The sequence below is a fragment of the Sphaerodactylus townsendi genome, linkage group LG17 (genome assembly GCF_021028975.2).
Source record: "Sphaerodactylus townsendi isolate TG3544 linkage group LG17, MPM_Stown_v2.3, whole genome shotgun sequence".
NCBI lineage: Eukaryota > Metazoa > Chordata > Lepidosauria > Squamata > Sphaerodactylidae > Sphaerodactylus > Sphaerodactylus townsendi.
The window spans coordinates 5,587,542-5,607,997 of NC_059441.1; the positions used below are offsets into that span (position 1 = coordinate 5,587,542).

At 48.9% G+C, this 20,456-nt stretch overlaps 1 protein-coding gene across 3 annotated transcripts in view; it reads left to right on the forward strand.

The window, feature by feature from the left end:
* SPG11 (SPG11 vesicle trafficking associated, spatacsin) overlaps positions 1 to 20,456 on the forward strand; it is a 52,434-nt gene that overhangs the window by 10,759 nt on the left and 21,219 nt on the right. For 2 of the 3 annotated variants that reach the window (XM_048481760.1, XM_048481762.1), the window contains exons 10-26: positions 320 to 498; positions 1,030 to 1,206; positions 1,339 to 1,410; positions 2,171 to 2,295; positions 4,703 to 4,875; positions 5,878 to 6,076; positions 6,201 to 6,404; positions 7,750 to 7,856; positions 11,030 to 11,175; positions 12,015 to 12,179; positions 12,970 to 13,036; positions 15,069 to 15,234; positions 15,692 to 15,897; positions 16,757 to 16,865; positions 18,096 to 18,255; positions 19,151 to 19,420; positions 19,614 to 19,817. In XM_048481760.1, coding sequence (XP_048337717.1) covers positions 320 to 498; positions 1,030 to 1,206; positions 1,339 to 1,410; positions 2,171 to 2,295; positions 4,703 to 4,875; positions 5,878 to 6,076; positions 6,201 to 6,404; positions 7,750 to 7,856; positions 11,030 to 11,175; positions 12,015 to 12,179; positions 12,970 to 13,036; positions 15,069 to 15,234; positions 15,692 to 15,897; positions 16,757 to 16,865; positions 18,096 to 18,255; positions 19,151 to 19,420; positions 19,614 to 19,817 — 2,729 coding nt within the window. The remainder of the gene's footprint in view (positions 1 to 319; positions 499 to 1,029; positions 1,207 to 1,338; positions 1,411 to 2,170; positions 2,296 to 4,702; positions 4,876 to 5,877; positions 6,077 to 6,200; positions 6,405 to 7,749; positions 7,857 to 11,029; positions 11,176 to 12,014; positions 12,180 to 12,969; positions 13,037 to 15,068; positions 15,235 to 15,691; positions 15,898 to 16,756; positions 16,866 to 18,095; positions 18,256 to 19,150; positions 19,421 to 19,613; positions 19,818 to 20,456) is intronic. The other variant, XM_048481761.1, reaches the window with a different exon arrangement.

The following is a 20,456-nucleotide window of genomic DNA, read 5'->3' on the forward strand; positions in this document are numbered from 1 at the left end:
TGAGACTTCTTAATGACTCACATCTCAGGCTACTCTATTCAGAGGCCCTCACCTATTGACCTTTACTCACAGGTATATATACTCCACTTGCTTTCCATTCCTACTATCAGATCCTCTGAAGACGCCAGCCACAGATGCAGGTAACTACTTTATCAGAGAATGCTGCTAGAACACTAAACTGGAAACCATCTGCGTCAACCGACCCATTGTTGTTAGTGATGAGGTTGGCCCATCGTGCCGTCCTCTGCCTGCATGAGAACTGATTTGTTGTTGATTTGATGATTTGTCTGACCAAGTGTGTTCCTGACGCTCTTTTCAGAACTGGATGAAAATCTAGATGGATGTGTGCACATTTTAACCAGCTACATCACTAAACTTCGTGCATTTATGATCAAGTTCCCTCATAAGCAGTCCAGCGTCTTAAGCACGCCATGCAATCCTGAAGAAGACATACCCCAAGTGCAGCAACGCCAGGCGTGGGAGCAGTGCAGTCCAGAGGTAAATGGAGCCAGCCTCTGTGAAGGCTTCCTGAACCCATTCATTGTAAGAACGAAACAAAACAACTTGGGCCATGTATGGATTGTGGTCCAGTTACTGTTAACCAGCTGGAAACCACATGGGCATATTGCTGCTTTCCTTCTGCTTTCAAGAAGGAGTGCTTGATTTTTCAAGGAATCTCTGAAAGCGGTTACTGCAGAAGAAGAAGAAGAGTTTGGATTTCTATCCCCCCTTTCTCTCCTGCAGGAGACTCAAAGGGGCTGACAATCTCCTTGCCCTTCCCCCCTCACAACAAACACCCTGTGAGGTAGGTGGGGCTGAGAGAGCTCCGAGAAGCTGTGACTAGCCCCAGGGCACCCAGCTGGCGTGTGTGGGAGTGCCCAGGCTAATCTGAATTCCCCAGATAAGCCTCCACAGCTCAGGCGGCAGAGCTGGGAATCAAACCCGGTTCCTCCAGATTAGAATGCACGAGCTCTTAACCTCCTACGCCACTGGAGTTCAAACAATTTCTCCGGGGTTTTGCCCTTTCAGGAAGTTATCGCCAGTGCTGTTTTGAACAACAAACTGCCAGAAGCACAGGCCTTTTTCCGGATGACTGGTAATCCTGCTCAGAAACTGGAGGAGCTGACCCAGATTGGACTAGACCTGGTATACAGCAGCCTTCAGAAGGGTGATGTCAAAGAGGCCTCCAAGCTCTTAACGAACATGGTGAGTCCGGGGGCCCCAAACGCCAGACAAGCCAGAAGTTAACAGCTTGGCTCTCTTTGCGGAGACCAAAAGGAGATTCTGTTTTGCTCCTTCGGATGCTGAATCAGTCTAACTGGCTTTTTTCAACCATAGGGATTTGATGTCATGAAGCAGCTGCACAAAATATGTTTCTACACCAGTGACCAGCCTGTCCGTGACTTCTTGGTGAGCGAAGAAAGATTTCTTTACTGTGGCCCTTTTATATGTCCGCCCTTCCTCTGTGTATTAAATTTTGCCTGGGACCTCCGTACCTGCGGGACCGTCTTACCCCATATGTCCCGAATCGGTCTCTGTGCTCAGGCCCCGGCCTGGTGGAACACTCTTCCATCAGCTGTCCAGGCCCTGCGGTACCTTAGTGAGTTCCGCAGGGCCTGTAAGACTGAGCTGTTCCGCCGCGCCTTTGGGGAGACCAGCTGCTGATGGGCCCCTCCTCCTTATAACATCAAGTGGATCCTGCCGCCCCTTCCTTCTGGTTTTTAAGGGAATGGATAGTAGTTGCCATCTTTTATGTTGATCTTAATAATGCTGCATTTTAATGGGGTAGAGGTTTATTTTATTAGAGCCTATATTAACTGATATTTAATGAATTTTAATCTGATGTATGTGCTCTATTTCATATTTTGTTCACCGCCCTGAGCCCTTCGGGGGAGGGCGGTATATAAACCCAACCAATAAATAAATAAACTGAGTTCCAGGTTCGACTGAGCTTTCTCTTTTCTTTGGCATCAGTAGCAGAAATCCCTTTGTGGCATCCGCTGCTTGCCCTGCAGATGTAGCGTGTGTGGCTCCCCCTTCCCTGGCCTTTTCTTTTATTCCTGGTCATATTTGTGGCTGGATAATCCACCTCTCTTAAAAAGCTGTATTTCCAGCGGCTGGGGGGCGGGGGGTGTTATCTCAAAATGCTAATCAGCATTTGACCCTCCAGGTGAAAGTGTTGCAGGAAGAACGTTACTTTTCTGAGGCTGAAAAGAAAACGATCGACTTCGTAGATCAGGTGGAGAAGGCATACTCAGGAGCTTCGCAGGGGAATGCTGAGAACTCCCAGGCTAGGTAATAAATCATGCCTTATGCATTCATTTACCATCTTAATTTTGGTTCCATCTATGTTACCCTCCTAGAGAGGAGTTTGGCTTCTCCTTCTTCTTTTTGGGGAGATTTTAATGAACTGGGCTATAGGACGCCTGTCACTGATGTGTCAACCGCTGTTTTAATAGTTTTTAATGGATTTTAGTTATTATATTGATTGTTGTGTGGTTACTATTGTGAACCCTATTTAATTGTGTATATATCGATGTTGTGCACCGCCCAGAGCCCCTTGGGGATGGGGAGGTTTATAAATCGAAAAAAATAAATAAATCGTCAGCTGCATTTGTGTGTGTGTGTGTGTGTGTGTGCGCGTGCGTGCGTGCGTGCGTGCGTGCGTGCGTGCGTGCTAAAGCAAGGAACAGGGATCTGGTGGGCACAACAGTCCCATGCAGGGATCTCCAACCTTTTGGAATCTGCAGGCATTAGAGTGGGGGTGGGCGGGGCAACGAAAAAACAGGCTCCCCAGGAGACTCAGCCAACCATGAAATGCCGGGGAGTGACGTTTTGTACGACTCTCGTGGTAACTCTTTCTCATTTAGGAGAGAAGCTCTGTTTAATAGGAAGCCTTTTAATCTGCACAGCCAATCAGAAGCCCTGCTGGAAACAAGCCCCGCCTAGCCCATGTCCACTTTCTTAACACACTGGGCAGATGCCAGCGTGGTGTCGTGGTTAAGAGCAGGTGCACTCTCATCTGGAGAACCAGGCTTGATTCCCTGCTCTGCCGCTTGAGCTGTGGCGGCTTGTCTGGCGAATTCAGATTAGCTTGTGCACTCCCACACATGCCAGCTGGGTGACCTTGGGCTAGTCCCAGTTCTTCAGAGCTCTCTCAGCCCCACCCACCTCACAGGGTGTTTGTTGGGAGGGTGGGGGGAAGGGAAAGGAGACTGTAAGCCCCTTTGAGTCTCCTTACAGGAGAGAAAGGCGGGATATAAATCCAAACTCTTCTTCTTCTTCTGGTGCCCCTGGGCGCCACACTGGGAATTTCTGGTCCAGGGCCTTAAATCTCTGCTTGGGCCAGTGAAGCTGAGGCAAGCCCTCATCCTGTTCATCTGGAAGCTTCTATTCTGGGGCAGTCGGGGGCTTGCGTTGCTCCTTACCTGCCAGCTGTTGATTTTTTTTTCACCCTGCCCCACTGTTCCTGCTGCAGATTACAAGCTTATGTTAACCAGCACCGATCAATACACCAAATATTGTCATGTGTACGTTGAGGTTTTGAACTTCAAAAAGATTGCATTAGGATCAAGCCAGGGTACTCAATCTGGATTCACTAGGGAAGAGCATACAGATATAATGGGAAGCATTCATTATTAATGGAAATAGATGTTTTGATAGTTTGCCACTTAAAGGCTCTCCCCAGAAGCCTTGGACGTACGCCACGGGGCGGCAGGAGACGTTAAGAGCTGGGAACTGTAGTCAGTGGATGCAAACAGGTCCCTTGAGGTGTATTGATCTCCAAAAGAAAAAAAAAAGTTTGATATAGTTTGATGTAGGGAAAATAAATCCCTTTATTTTCAGCTGAGGTGTGGAATTCAGAACCCACTAAGATGGGGATGAATGGGGTTGGGAAAATACCTCGATTGGTCAGGGCCCATCAAAGGGCCGGCTGGCTGACATGTATCTGTGGCTTCAAGAGAAATAATTTTTTCTGTGCTTGCTTGATGGATCCCATCTCTGTTATCCATTAACCAACGTCGTGCATTCATGCTAGCACGCCTCAATATTTTCCCATCAGCGGAAACCTCAGGGAGATACCTCCAGATCCCTAAACATCAGAGACTATGCCGTTGCGGATGTGGATCTATAGAAACCATAACTCATGTTCTTCTGGAATGCTGTCTTCACAGTAACCTGCGTATGATTTTAATTCACCCTCTGCTGCTTCCAAGACTTGAGCACTCCAAGTTCCAGACCACTCGCTTTCTGCTAAGTGACTGTAATCCATCGATCACCTTGGCAGTGGCCAAATTCTTGGAAAGCATTTTAAACACCCGTATTTAAATGTTTTAAAAGTTTTCTCTTTTAAATGGAAATATGCTAATAATTTATATGCCATTAAAGGTTAAAAATGGAAAATGGAAATGGCTTGATGGATCGGCAGTATAACAGTTTGAGGGAAGGACCGGTTTATATATGAGTTTATATTTTTAGTCAGTTTATTTAATTGAACCTTGAGTTTACATATTGTTATATATAGTGGGTTGTCTGACTTCTGTGTCTGATATGTATCATATATACATGTTGCACAAGAGATCTTGATATTGTACCGTCTGTTAAGTAAAATAAAAAGGTGGGTGGATAGAAGTAAGGCCCCAACCCACCCACCCCACGTGCAGTAACAGCCTTCTTGGAGATGTTTTGTTCTCACTTTCAGGTCCTGGGGAAAGGAAAAGGATCCGTCTGTCCACAGGCCTGCTTTGGATGTGTTACTGAATTGCGACCGGGATCGAGTTCATAACAGAGAGCACAGAGTTATGCTAAGCTGGGCTCAGCCCTGGGATCAAATCACGCGAGAGGTGGTCCTCCTCCCTACCCGATCCCCGGAAGGCAAGTGTCGTCTTGTGCTGGGGCAGTTGTGAGCTTGTGTTGCTCCTTACCAGCCAGCTGTAGATTTTTTTTCACCCTGCCCCACTGTTCCTGCCACAGATTACAAGCTTATGTTAACCAGCATTGATCAATACTCCAAATATTGTCACGTGTGCGTTGAGGTTTTGAACCTCAAAAAGATTGCATTAGGAACAAGCCAGTGTGCTCAGTCTGGAGTCAAGACTTCGTATCCTGAGAGGTTTTGTGGTGTTCCAGGACTGAGCCTTGGGCAGGGGGAGGCTTGGCAAAGCAGAGAATAGCAGAGTTGCATGTTGGACCGACGGCCTGTGATTTGGGGGTATTTTTTTTCCAAAGAAATGGCAATTAGGTTTGATCTCAGTTGAGTTCTGCATCCTTTGCAGCAGTGGCGTATCTGCCACTGTTGAGTTCTGCATCCTTTGAGTTGAGTTCTGCACAGTTGAGTTCTGCATCCTTTGCAGCAGGAGCAGCAGTGGCGTCGTGGCTAAGAGCAGGTGCACTCTGATCTGGAGGAACCGGGTTTGATTCCCAGCTCTGCCGCCTGAGCTGTGGAGGCTTATCTGGGGAATTCAGATTAGCCTGTGCACTCCCGCACACGCCGGCTGGGTGACCTTGGGCTAGTCACAGCTCTATGGAGCTCTCTCAGCCTCACCCACCTCACAGGGTGTTTGTTGTGAGGGGGGAAGGGCAAGGAGATTGTAAGCCCCTTTAAGTCTCCTGCAGGAGAGAAAGGGGGGATATAAATCCAGACCCCTCCCCCTCTTCTTCTTCTTCTTCTTCTTCTTCTTCTTCTTCTTCTTCTTCTTCTTCTTCTTCTTCTTCTTCTTCTTCTTCTTCTTCTTCTTCTTCTTCTTCTTCTTCTTCTTCTTCTGGTCCTTGTATGGTCCCTCCTTCTTCCGCACTGGTAGCTTTGAATGCCCTGTCGTTTGTCTCCTGACCCGATCGATGTGCATAGCTGTGACCGTCCATTTTTGTTAAACACAGAGTTGAAGTCATGTAACTCAGAAGTTCTTTGGATGCATCTGTCATCCTGGCACGACTGGAGCAGCATCAGTTCATGGATTGCAGACCCTCGGTCCCAGGGCGGCAGCGCGGACTGGCCAGCACTGGCCCCGGAGGCCCTGGACCGAAGCACCTCGTGCAGCCGTTACATGAGAAATGAAATATTGGACAGACTGGCCAGGTGCGTGCCTTCTGTTGGTAGATGATCCAGCCCCTATTAGGCTTTTCCACTGCAGTTCGTGATGGTGCAGAGAGCATCGAACTGCCTGCTCTGCATTCAACGGTGGCTGTTCTTTTCTTGATAGAAAAAAGGGATTTGCACCGGCAGAACTAGAAGATTTCAAGCGCCTTCTTCAAAGGCTGGCTCTCGCTGGAGGAGTGATGCAAGATCCGCCGCCCGTCTCAGGCTATTCATCCCCCGGGGGCTTCGATTTCCATGCCTGCTTTATCCTTTACTGTTTAGACCGTGGGCTAAACCATCTACTCTACACCTATTTAGACTATTATCGGTAAGAATCTTCATCGAAAACCGATTTCTGTGCAAGAATTGATCTCCTCAGATCTCAGAAGCCAGGAGAGTCAGCCCCGGTTAGTGCTTAGATGGGAGAAAGCAGGGAAACGCACGGTGACTGCACAGAGGCAAGCCTCTGAAGGTCTCGTGCCTTGAAAATCCACGGGGTTGCCACAAGCTGACTGCAGCTTGACTGCAAAAGAAAAAAAAGTAATTGATAGAAATAGCAACAGTGCAGCTGCAGCCCAGGTTGTGAAGAATGGCTGTTAAGGCACGTGTATTTTGCTGGATCCCAGCTCTGCAGCTTGCATAGTTTGACGCTCAGATTACTCGGCAGAAATTTTCGGAGTTTGGGCAAGTGTTTTAAGACTGTGTTGTCGAAGGCTTTCACGGCCGGAATCACTGGGGTGCTGTGTGGTTTCCGGGCTGTCTGGCCATGTTCTCATAGCATTTTCTCCTGACGTTTCGCCTGCACCTGTGGCTGGCAGCATCTTCAGAGGATGTAATATTTTAAAAATGGTCAGCACATTTTCGCCCTTCCTGTTTGCTTCCTGTAGACTAAGCGTGGCTTCTTCCTTCAGCCTTTCTCCTTGGTCTTCCCCACCAGGGCAGTCATTTCCACCCATTATCCCCCAGACTCTGTCTTTCCTTCAAGAAAGGTGTTAACTTCTGTTTGAGGTCTGTGGCTGGAGCCTGGTCCAGTGGCCAGAACAAAGGGAGAAAAAGGCAGGCAGGCTGGATCATAGAGACAGGCAGAACTTACCGATAGTCCGCCCCCCGCCCCTCAAATCTCTCTGTCTTCCCCACCCCAAGAACGAGGCAGGGGTATTCTTACTCGGCAGTTGATTCCTGGGTCTAACTTTTCTGGCACTGGCCCACCTTTGGGTGGGGTGTGTGAGAGCATAGTGTTGGGGATGGGGCGGTCTACAAATCCGATGGATGGATGGATGGATGGATGGATGGATGGATGGATGGATGGATGGATGGATGGATGGATGGATGGATGGATGGGTGGATGGATGGATGGATGGATGGATGGATGGATGGATGGATTGGACGGGATTGGATGGATTTGATGGATGGATGGATTGGATGGATGGATGGATGGATGGATTGGATGGATGGATGGATGGATGGATGGATTGGATGGATGGATGGATTGGATGGATGGATGGATGGATGGATGGATGGATTGGATGGATGGATGGATGGATGGATTGGATGGATGGATTGGATGGATGGATGGATGGATGGATGGATGGATGGATGGATGGATGGATGGATGGATGGATGGATGGATGGATGGATGTGAAGCTAATAGTGTGCTTTTGTTTTCTTTCCAGTTTATTTTCTTCCAATTGCCCCATTTTGAGTGACCAGGCGCTTCATGAAGCTCATCCTTGGTTTGAATTCCTGGTGCGGTGTCGAGACATTGCCAGAAGCCGCGGAGGTAGGAATCCCAGCTTGTGGGCCTCTTCCAGGCAGGGGGCGCCAGAGCTGGAACAATAGCCGTGAGTCAGTGATAGGTCAGGATGAGCTTGTGCTGCCCCAAGGATCAGGTTTGGGGATTCTCCTGGACTTGACCTTGTTTCTGGATGTCCAGGTGGCTCTGTCCAAGCTATAGCCAATATGTCCCTTTCTAGTAAACAGGAGCTTAGCCACTTCCTCATGACCTCCCGATTCAAGTGCGGCAGGGTACTTGGGGCAGGCTTTGACATGTGGCCAGTGAGCTGGTCCATAGAGAACATTATAACCTGTAAAGTCACAAGCCTTTATTGGCATAAAATAAACATACAAAATCAGCATACAAAATTTGCCCATTATTGCTCACAATTATAGACACTGGTACTAAAATACTAAATACTAAAATATATACATGGTCCTTCTGTAACTATAGGACATTCCTTCAGCTAAGTTAACTCCTTAAGCGTCATCAGGATACTGACAGAAGCTAACAAAATTACCCACTGGCTATATGTGGTCATAATACATAGACATTGGTTGAGTATTCATCTAGACTTCGTCTATTATTGTTAGCAATTTTACTACAATTCCTCCACACACTGTGGGATCATGTTGTTCAAAAAGCATAGGTATCTTCCAAGACATCAGTTGGGTGTTATACAGAAGTGGGATAAAGTGCAGATTGTGACATTCTGATTTTTCAAACATACACAGTGAAAGGGGTATGATCAGTGTCTCCACCCTGACCCATTGCATGGACATAGCCTCACTCTGTTTATCAATTTGTTGATATCTGCCATAGAGCAACATAGAAGGCATTAGAATTGAATCTGGCCAGTGTTAAAGCTCTTCTTAATTTAGGGTTGGTGATCCACTGTAAATATTAATTGGCCATGTCTTGTTCAATTGGAATAAGCAGGGTCAAGGGGAACACGTTTCACTTGCTATTATCATATCCCGATACTCTTGTTCCTAATAGCAGTTTCAAAGCAACTATATGCTTCTGATAGGGAAAAGAGGGACCTCTGACTCTAATGAAAAAAAACTAGGTGTTGATTTTCCCTCAACTAGTTTCAACCACCTAAATTTTGCATAGTGGAAGAAGCATGAGTGTAACAAACTGGAGTGATCCTGCAAATGAGTGGATCATTAGCCAGTATCTGACAGTTCTCAACTGAGCCATCGTGTATGATGATATTTGCCGAGTTCACAAACATGAGACATATGAAGCACAATTTGGTAAGCCCATAATTTTGTGGAAGAAACGGGACTGGGCTGTGTTTATATTTTTGTTTATAGCTCCGATCCAAATAGGTGCTCCATAGAGGAGCTGAGAGCCGCATTTAGCATTGAACACCTTCAATGCGGAACATTATAACCTGTAACAACTCTCTCAACATGTCTGGCAGGTGTTGTCAAAGACCCTCCCTGGCCTTTTTTTTTTTTGCGGCGGGGTATTAATGCCGAGCTGTGGGCTCTAAACCAGAAGTCCAGACAAAACTGTATTTTTAAAATTTTTAAATTAAAGGAAAGGTTCTAAAACAAGGTTTAAAACAAAACAGTGAACACAATGTCAAAGGTTCAGTTCAGGTACACAATAAATCAACAACGCTAAGATCTACTTACTAAAAAGAAATACTTGCAGACAAAATATAAAAAGTCTTCAGTACATGTGCAAAGTATCTTCAGGCGAGATAGTTGCAAAAGCATAAACCAGGGGAAAGGAGAATATAAATAATGACTAAGATGTCTTCTAATACTGAAAGTAACTAATATATGGTTTAGACTGACCATACCAGCTTACTAATTCGGTTACACTTTAGTCGGAACTTTCTCGAAGATGAACACACCTGCCTCCTACTTCATACAAGTGAACCCTGTCCAATTAGCCTTCTAACAAGTCGGTTACACCTGGACACCTTTCTAACAAGATGGTGGCCCTAGAGTAAAGGACCCTCAGCTCCCATCACTAACACCTGCTTTCTGAACTGGTGAATTTATGAGAGGAAAAAAGGATTTTTTATTTAGACCTAGCAATTCTGAGAACCGAAATGGATTCTCTCTCGACAGGTGGTCAGGTTGGTCGACTTCATTGGAGATATGTTGTTGTTCCACTGAGTATTTTTGGTTTGAGGGGTGGGTGGGGGCGTGTCTAGCAATAAATTATTGTAATGCCTGTCAAGTTGGCTGGAAGGCAGAGAATGAGTTGGGTTGTTCTGGAAAACATCCAGGTTCACTGGGACACTTTGCAGCAGATTTTGTAAATGAAGTTACCGGCAGTGGCGTGGGAGGTTAAGAGCTCGTGTATCTAATCTGGAGGAACCGGGTTTGATTCCCAGCTCTGCCGCCTGAGCTGTGGAGGCTCATCTGGGGAATTCAGATTAGCCTGGGCACTCCCACACACGCCAGCTGGGTGACCTTGGGCAAGCCACAGCTTCTCGGAGCTCTCTCAGCCCCACCCACCTCACAGGGTGTTTGTTGTGAGGGGGGAAGGGCAAGGAGATTGTCAGCCCCTTTGAGTCTCCTGCAGGGGAGAAAGGGGGGATATAAATCCAAACTCTTCTTCTTCTTCTTTCATTGGATACCTCAGCAGGTTGGATTGAATCTCCGGATGCATCCCTTTTTCAGGCAACCCGAGGGGGTGGTGGGTGGCTGCACAGATTTAGGTGGTCTTGAGGGAGAAGGATTATCTGGACCCATTTGAATTAGGATTCAGGCCTGGCCTGTGATGGAGGCACCTTGGCTGCCCTGACTGATGCGCTTTGCTGGGAGAGTGACCGGGCAGTGGCCCTCAGTGGTCACTCATAAACTCTGAGAAGCAATGTGGATAGAATCTTCAAAGAAGATTTGGTACCAAACTGCTGCTTCAGCATTTTTTAATGAAAAGACTGAAAATAAATGTATGGCTAACAGTGGAGGCCATCCACTAGGGTGGCCGTTGCTCTTTCTGTCCCATCTGCTGCTTTTTTGTCTAACATTGAGATTCTGAAGAAGCTAAAAACAGGAGAAAACGATCGCTATTTTAACTGCCTCTTGCTTTCAGCCCCCTGGAGTCCAGTCGCTGGGCGGGAAGGCAGCGTGTGAATATTTTAAACGCCACCACCGTTTGGAAAGAGAGCTTTTCCTTTTATTTTCCTTCCTTCCTTCCCTCCCGACTAGATGCAGAGATGATTTTTCAGGCCAGCCTCGCAAATGCCCAGATCTTGATTCCCAGTGACCAGGCCAGCGTGAGCACCATGCTTCTGGAAGGACGGACGCTGCTGGCTCTGGCCACCACCATGTATGCTCCAGGAGGCATTGACCAGGTGTGTGGCGAGTGCATTCTTCCTTCAGTCCAGGGGTTCACATCCACTTACAGCTAGAACAGCAGTGGCATAGGAGGTTAAGAGCTCATGTATCTAGTCTGGAGGAACCGGGTTTGATTCCCTGCTCTGACACTTGAGCTGTGGAGGCTTGTCTGGGGAATTCAGATTAGCCTGTACACTCCACACATGCCAGCTGGGTGACCTTGGGCTAGTCACAGTTCTTCAGAGCTCTCTCAGCCCCACCTACCTTACAGGGTGTTTGTTGTGAGGGGGGAAGGGCAAGGAGATTGTAAACCCCTTTGAGTCTCCTGCAGGAGAGAAAGGGGGGATATAAATCCAAACTCCTCCTCCTCCTCTTCTCCTCCTCCTCCTCTTCTCCTCCTCCTCCTCCTCCTCCTCCTCTTGACCTCACAGATGCAGATAATGAAATCCAGTATATTTTAACGATGGAGCCTCTGTGGGTTGCTGTTGTTTTAATTGTATAGTTTGCTCCTGAACTTGATTTGTCTTAGGTTTGTTGTACACCGCCCGGAGCCCCTCAGGGATAGGGCGGTATAAAAATCTAAATAATTAATAAATGAATGAATGAATGAATGAATGAATGAATGAATGAATGAATGAATGAATGAATAAATAAATAAATAATTCCTTCAGCCAGATTTAAATGACCTTCCGTGACTGGTCAGTGAAACTGTCCTTTCACGTTTCTTTGCAAATTCAATCAGCAGCTGCTTCTTTCTAAAAAAAGAACTCCCCCTGACGGCTGGCGCGAGACTTGCGCTTGTCTTGTGCTGTAGCAGAGGCCACCTCGGCTACCCTTCTGGCGTCCTTCTTTGCAGATTCTTCAGAATGGAAGTGGAGGAGAGAGCCCTGCCCAGAAGGTGGATGCCCAGCTGTTCCGGGTGGCCCTCGCTCCCTATCCCAAGCTCAAGGCCGCTCTTTTCTCCCCACCTGCCTCTCACGGCAGCTTGCCTTCTGACGTCTCTCTGTACCACCTTGTTCAGGTATACGTGTGTGTGTGTGTGTGTGTGTGCTTGCGTGCATCTGCAATGGCCCTGGCTCGCTAAGATGACCACCGTTCAGCCCCAACACATTGACGCATGGCCTGAGGTTTTCCCAATGAGAAGAAGACTTGAGGAGCTGCAGGAGGGAAGAGGCAGCGTGGACCACCCTCGGCTCTCTTGCTGGCCCCAGTGTGGCTCACCAGCAGTCCCATACCCATTAGACATGTCCCAAAACATCGATTTGCCCGTGGCAATGCCAGGATCATTAAGACAAAAGCACTTTTTGCACAAAGCTCCTGAGGAGACTGCAGGGAAGAGCTCCCCGCTGGCCATAGAATTATGCCCCAGGAGCCAGGCGGGCGTCACTTTTTCACTCCACTTCACACAAAGTCAAGCCAGAGTTATTTATTTATTTATTTATTATTTGATTTCGTATACCGCCCTATCCCCAAAGGGCTTCTAAAACTAAGCCGAAAATGATTTTACCGTGCCTGTGCCTTGCACACATTCAGTCTCGCAGCAGCCTTGGAAAGCCATCGAAATGGGAGCCCCACCCCCACCCCCCGTACATCAGGAAGGCTGCTCCGCCGGGCCAGTGCCTCAACAGAAAAACCCACAATCCGGGCAGCCCAAGTTCCCTCCAGCTCGCCTGCAGGACGGTCCCGAGAGCAGGCCTCGATTGGGGGAACGTGAGGAGTTTCCATCTCCCACTTCACATAGCGTTTTGCTTGAAACCATTCCTGACCTTTTGTTGGTGTTGTTTGCTTAGGATTGTATTCTGGTTTTTCAGGCATTAGTTCCGTTTGATCCTGCTAAACTGTTTGGCTGGCAGCCCACTAATTCCCTTGCCCTGCCTGGTAAGTAATGCTCAGCCTCTCTCTCCCATGTTGAAGTCAGAATCAGTCATGGCCAGACGTAGACTCCGGCTGCCCTCCTTGGCCCGCTCTTCCCTCCCGCCTCTTCCCTCCCGCCAGCGTTACTGGCTGGGGCGCTGCTTGAATTTTTTTAACATACTATTGAAAATAATTTAAAATTTTGATTTCATACTGTTCATGTATTTATGAAACTATATGCCTTGGTTGTTAGCTGTGTTGAGCCCAACCTTGGCTGAGAAAGGCGGGGTGGGGAAAAAATACTGTTAAGTAGGCCTGTTTTGGAAATTAATGCATCACATGCCAAGAGATTGTTTTTGAGCGAAAAGCCATCTTCTCTGGTTTCACTGCACTTCCGAACGGTAAAATCACTTTCTCTCGCAGGATAAAAAGAAGGAGAGAATAATGATGCAAGCTGTTTGGGGGGCCCATTTTGGAGAAAGTGGGGTATAAATATCTAAATAAACGTATAGATCATACTACCGTATAAACTCATGTATAAGCCGACTCGTGTATAAGCCGAGGCACCTAATTCTACTACCAAAACCTGGGGAAACGTATTGACTGGCATATAAGCCGAAGGTGGGAAGCCGGGAGGCAGAGGGAGCTCCTTATTTGGGCAGTGACTCCCCTTGATGTCATTGCCCAAATAAGGAGCTCCCTCCACCTCCTGGTTGCCTGGGCTTCCTCAAACCCAGCCCAGAGGTGGAGGGAGCTCCTTATTTGGGCAATGACATCAGGGGAGTCACTGCCCAAATAAGGAGCTCCCCCTGCCTCCCCGGTTTGAGGAAGCCCAGCCAGCCAGGGTTCCCCTTCACCCTCGGAGGACGGCAGCAACAAGCTGGCTTGTGCAGCCGCAGGGAGGTCGTCCCGGCCACGCCCCCAGCCTCGGCAGAGGCCTGAAGAGCCAGCTGGTAAGCAGTGACTCGTGTATAAGCCGAGGGGGCATTTTTTAGCCTTAAAACAGGGCTGAAAAACTTGGCTTATACGCGAGTATATACGGTAATACAACTAAAACAAAAGGATGCGTCAAGATGCACAATTTACCCCTTCTGTGGACTTCCAGTTCTGAGCCCCCAATGCAGGAGTCTGGGCACCAAGGGGTCCCTCCTCTTCTGGCAGAAGAGAAGATCAGGAGAGAAGTCTGAGGTCTCTCTGCTCTTTCCAATGGTCTCTGCCTTCATGCCAAGAGGAAGGCCATTTGGCTGCTCCTGAACTCTTGCTTGGAAGTAGAGTGGGAGGGCCTTGGAGCCTCAGCCTTGGAGAGGAAGCCCCTCGCTCCGGCAGACATGCTTTGTGGCTGAGCAGCGCTACGGTCACATCTAGAATTGGGGAGGGATGCCAGGCACCAAAATCAAAAAGTGGACCTGGCTCTGGAAGCTTCTTTGCTGTTTTTAATGAATGAAAAAATGGTTTACTTCCCAGTTCACAGAAGGAACAGGGCTTTCATTTTTTGACCTAATAAACAGTCTGGAATGTTGTCTTACAGCAACTGAGGCAGCATGTCGTTTCAGCGAGTGAGAGAAGCAGGGAGCAACTCTGCTGTCCCATCCCTCTCCAAGCCCTTTTATTGACAGCTTACAAGTGGAAAAACAAACAGGGCAGGCAGGCAGGGGAAGCACAACACAATGGAGAGAGCAAAGAGCACGGGGGTTAGAGCAGAGGATTAAGTATTTGCATGTACACATATTGGGGCCAGAGGGTCTGCAGTGTCAGCAGTTTTCTCCGAAACCACATTTGGGAAGGAAAGGTCAGTTGCACGTGAGAGGCCTTTTTCCAAGCAGTCCCGGATGTTGGGGGGCCCTTTTCCAAGCAATGTGCTGCCGTACTCGGGAGCCTCCCAGGCGCTGTGCCCCCCAACACTGGAAGAGTGGATCTTGACCGTTTTTGCTGAGAACTAGCAGTCATGTCAGAAGAGTAGTCATAGCACTTGCTGTCAAATCACCGATGGGAAGTGTGATTTTGTGGACCTCTTATGCTCCAACTTTCCAAAACGATGCTTCTTGGTTCTCTCCAGATGTTGGCAGCGATCTCCCTCACTTCTCATGCCCCAGTCTCATTAACAAATATGCAGTGATCGAGCGGCTGGACTTCTGCTACTATTTGCGACATGAGCGCCCCTCGTTCGCTTTCGGGACCTTCTTAGTCCAGCAACTGGCAAAGAGCAAAACCCCAAAGCAGCTGTGAGTATTTGAAACAAAGCAGTCATTTGCAGAGAGAGCACAGTGTGGTCTCATCAGAGCAGCTTTCATGATAAAGGTGGGATCCAGCCTAAACTTTCCACCAGCAGCATGAAACCTCACTGATTTCCCAGTCCTTCTGTGACCTCCTGACCCCCATGCAGTTCTGTCCTTGAGGAATTTGGGAGGTTTAAGGAACAACTTGAGTGGAGGGTTTGCAGTGGGGACGAGGGACTCAGTGGAAACTGCCCATTCAGTCTGGATTCAGCCCTAAATATTCCTAGCTTTCATAGAAGAAACGTTCCAATTGTATTAAAAGAAACTGGTATTTGCTGCCCCAAAGACCAGAAAAGAGAGACAATTTGTTCTCTGATTTTTCCTTTCAGGCTAGCTCGGGGTTGCATTTTCAAGGGCTGTGTGTTCGAGTGCAGCCTGCTAATTGCCCACCTTGCTTTTCCAGGGTCCAGCAGGCCGGCCACGAAGCCTACGCACTGGCCCTCTCGCTCTTCCACATCCCCTCCGTTGCTGCCGCCTGCGTCTGTTTTTTGGAACTGCTGGGCCTGGAGAGCCTCAAGCTCCGGGTGGATGTCAAAGTGGCGAATGTGATCTTGAGCTTCATGTCTCGAAGAGAAGAACCGGAGCACAACTCCATCCGGGAGTCCTTGGGTAGCGCCTGTCACACTCTTTTCTGGCTTCCACTCAGGTGGCTTGCTGTGTGTCACCTCTTCTCTCCTGGCCTTGGGAGGCACACCTGTGAGGATGTTAGGACAAACTTTGGGGGCCTGACCCACAGTTTGGAGGCCGCTTCTGTCAGCTGAGACAGATCACCTTAGAGACCGTCTGGCCCCATATGTCCCACGTCGGTCTCTGTGCTCGGCAGAGGCCAATCTGCTCGCGATCCCCGCCCCCTCTATGATGCGGCTGGCCTCCACTAGGGCCAGGGCATTTACGGCCCTGGCCCCTGCCTGGTGGAATGCTCTCCCTCCAACTGTCCGGGCCCTGCGGGATCTTAACGAATTCCGCAGGGCCTGTAAGACTGAGTTATTCCGCCGGGCCTTTGGAGAGTCCAGCCACTGATAGGGTGCCTGGAAACAGCTAAAACCCGCTGTTCCCTTTGTAGGAATTTTAATAGCTGGATGCCATCTTTTTTAACTTACATAGAATGAATGCTGCTTTTAAACTGTTTTAATGTTTAACATATTTATTGTCCTACTACTGTTGTGAACCGCCCTGAGCCCTCCGGGGGAGGGTGGTATAAAAATAGAATTATCAATCAATCAATCAATCAATCACTGGCATGAAAAAAAACCCCTTGATTTTAAATGTGCTGCATCAGGAAGAAGATAAAATCTCAGCAAATCCCCAGGATATATGTGGAAAGCATATGATTTATCAACTTGACTGAGGCTGGGCAAAGCCCAGATGGGAGATTCCCTCTGGGAATCAGACCTAGAGTCCCTTGAAGGAAATATATATATATATATAAATGTACTAAATAACATTACTTTGTCTATCCTGTTTTTAGTTGAAAAACTGGCAGAACTGGCAAAGGGAGAAAAAACAGCTGCAGAAGAGCTGCTTGTCTGCCTGGAGGAAGCAGTTTGGGATAAGATCGAGCATCAGAATATAAAGAAGTGAGCCAGCAATTTAGTTCTGTGTGACCAGAAAGCTCCTCATAGGGTGGGAGAGCTCATGTCTCCTGTTATGTCAGGGGTCTGCAACCTGTGGCTCTCCAGATGTTCACGGACTACAAATTCCACCAGCTCCTGATGGGAATTGTAGTCCATGAACATCTGGACAGCCACAGGTTGCAGACCTGTGTGTGTAATGTGAAGCGCCTCCTCTTGAGGTGGGGGCAGCAAACTGTCCTGTTGAGAATTAACTCTGCAGTCCATCGTCTTGTGCTGCTTTTGAAAAAGCTCTGAGCGAGTGCTCGGGAAAGGGAGTCGTGCGTCAGGCATCAGGCTGGAGTGTTGGGAAAGATCCACTTCTGGTTGAGGCATTGGCCGCTTGATTTGTGGAAAGTTTCATTCTTGAGTTTTCTCCATGCTTCATTGTCCCCAAAATTTCCTTGGCAAATAAGTTGCCTTATCAGTTCCACATTTGCTGTTTGGAAGGGTTTTCCGGAAGGTAGCGACCCTGCTTATGTGGATATTCATGGTTATTCACTTTCCCCTCTTTCCTCCGTGGCCGATCCCCCTGGATGGAGGCATCTGGGGCTGGAACAGAGCAGTCCTCTGCTCATGGCAGCCGGTGAATCTTTCAAGGGCCCGTAGGTGCAGAAGATAGGAGCAGCAGTGGCGTAGGAGGTTAAGAGCTCGTGTATCTAATCTGGAGGAACCGGGTTTGATTCCCTGCACTGCCGCCTGAGCTGTGGAGGCTTATCTGGGGAATTCAGATTGGCCGGTGCACTCCTACACATGCCAGCTGGGTGACCTTGGGCTAGTCACAGCTTCTCAGAGCTCTCTCAGCCCCACCTACCTCACAGGGTGTTTGTTGTGAGGGGGGAAGGGCAAGGAGATTGTCAGCCCCTTTGAGTCTCCTGCAGGAGAGAAAGGGGGGATAGAAATCCAAACTCTTCTTCTTCTTCTTCTTACTGGTTCTGGTGGGTTTTCCGGGCTGCGTGGCCGTGGTCTGGTAGATCTTGTTCCTAGCATTTCGCCTGCATCTGTGGCTGGCGTCTTCAGAGGTGTGTCACAGAGGGAAGTCTGTTAGACACTGGTCTTTTAACAGTGTTACAGTGGTGAATGTCCAAATGGATGGGGGGAGGTCCTTACTTTCAAATGGATCCTGGCCCCCACCCCCACAGCACTGTGTCTGCAGTGACTGCCTAAGAAAACGTGATGCTGTCTCTCTTGGTGCAGGACCTCCAGCAGCGCGAGGAAGCAGTGGGCGTTCGTGGTCCAGTTCTGCAGGCTCCATAGCCTCAAGCTGGACACCTCCTACCTGAAAGAGTGTGCGCGGTCTGACGAGTGGCTGCCGTTTCTCATCGAAGCCCAAATGTATGACTACCCACCTGCTGAGGTCAGGAGCTGCAGAAGGTGGAGGCTGAAGTGCCCCCCCCCCCCCGCTGGGGGGAGGGTTTTTAAGATAGTCAGCTGTCAGTACTGTCCCAACGCTATAGACTCAGTCCCTCATATCCTGCTTTACTGTTCGAGGTATAATGATATTAGAACCGATCTGGGAGCTTTACTACCTCTAGAATTTATGTTTCTCTCAGACAAACTAAAAATGTCTCAGCTATTGAACAGCCCTCATGTAGAAATTTCTGAAGCAGTTGCTACATTTTTAGTCCATGTTCTACATGATAGATAACAATGATCCTGTTTTTGAATTTGGAATGTATGGTACTTCTGGATTGGATTGGATAGTCAGCCTGGAGGGTAATCTTGGTTCCAATCCCTTTGGGAATAAAAACTGCTGGCATTTGCCCTTGAGTTGAGGAGGGCCTGCCTGTGCCAGGTTGTTTCTGATCATGCGTGTGTGTGTGTTGTCTGTTGTGTTGTGCCAAGACTGATAAGGCCAAATGTTAACCCCATCCCCCACCCTCAATGGCTGTGCTCTGTATTCTCTTCCTGCTTTTTAAATGTTGGGGGTCTCCAACAGGAGCAGCAGTGGCGTAGGAGGTTAAGAGCTCGTGTCTCTAATCTGGAGGAACCGGGTTTGATTCCCAGCTCTGCCGCCTGAGCTGTGGAGGCTGATCTGGGGAATTCAGATTAGCCTGGGCATTCCCACACACGCCAGCTGGGTGGCCTTGGGCTAGTCACAGCTTCTCAGAGCTCTCTCAGCCCCACCTACCTCACAGGGTGTTTGTTGTGAGGGGGGAAGGGCAAGGAGATTGTCAGCCCCTTTGGGTCTCCTGCAGGAGAGAAAGGGGGGATATAAATCCAAACTCTTCTCCTTCTTCTCCCTTCCCCAGGTCCTGGCCATCCTTCCAGACTTCACCCTTCCTCTGCAGGACCATCTGAGGCTGGCCTTCGAGAGCCTGCCAGCCCCTCTCCCTCAGGTGGGAGGCCAGGTTAGCCCTCCCCGCCTGCCGAGGCAGGAGCAGCAGCCAGGCCGTTCCTGGGGCGATCTCTTCCACGTTCTGCTTCAGTGTCAGCACCAGCCCTGCCCTTGGCGCTACCTCCTGGGGGAGAGCCTGCAGCACTGTGCTCCCGTCCTGTGTGTGCTGGCCGCCTGCTTCCAGGTAGGAACTCTCAGAGGGACAGCATGCCGGCACCTGCGGCCACCCCATTGGTTTCAGTGGGGCTCGAGCAAAGGAATCACGGGTAGGGTAGAGATGCAGAATCCTTGTATTTCTAAGCAGCGGAGAGTTTTCCCTCTTTGACTCCCCCTCCTTGTTCTTCTTCTTCTTCTTTCTTTTTGGTGCACAAATTAAGCAGGAGGCCAACATTCTTCACTGCCTCTGCGTTTGGATAATAACTTCTCTGGACAGCTCCACTGTGGGCGAAGTGGTGGACAATACGGAAGGCTCAGTGGAAACCCACGAGTGGGATCTTCAGGACTTGGCCACACTGTGGCAGGTCCTTTTGAGGAGGCAGAAAGTTAGAACCCTGCTGACGGGCTTTCGTCTCTTTCTGAAGGTAAGCGTTTCCTTTCCCAAGCAGTGATTCCTTTGGTATAGGCCAGTGGTGGCGAACCTTTGGCACTCCAGATGTTATGGACTACAATTCCCATCAGTCCCTGCCAGCATGGCCAGTTGGCCATGCTGGCAGGGCCTCAGAATTATCAGTCCATAGCCTCTGGAGATCTGGAGTCCGAAAAGTGCTCTAAGTGCTACCCTGGCTGACTTAGAACTCCTCCTGTGTGTGGCTCCTGTTCCTCACTGGGTCTGGAACTGGGCAGCCTTTACCGGGTCAGCATCTCCCATTGGTCCTGGGTGGGCTCTTCCAGTGAGGGCAGGAGGGTCTCTCTGGAACCTCAAGTTTCATTGTTCAGCAGTTTTCAGAAGGATGTTTTTCCTTATCTGATGCTGGAGAGTGATCCAATATACTATTGCCAGTTGCAAAATATTTGCCTTCTTAGAAACTTAGAGGACGGGTCTTGCAGCCCTCTGGTGCCAGCCCTGGGCAGCGTGAGCAAAACCATCCAGCGGGCTTGCTCACATGGGACACTTGTCTGCGAAACCTTCTCAGGGGTCAGTCTAGAGCACAGGTGTCAAATTCGCGGCCCTCCAGATGTTATGGACCACAGCTCCCATCATCCCCTGCCAGCATGATGCT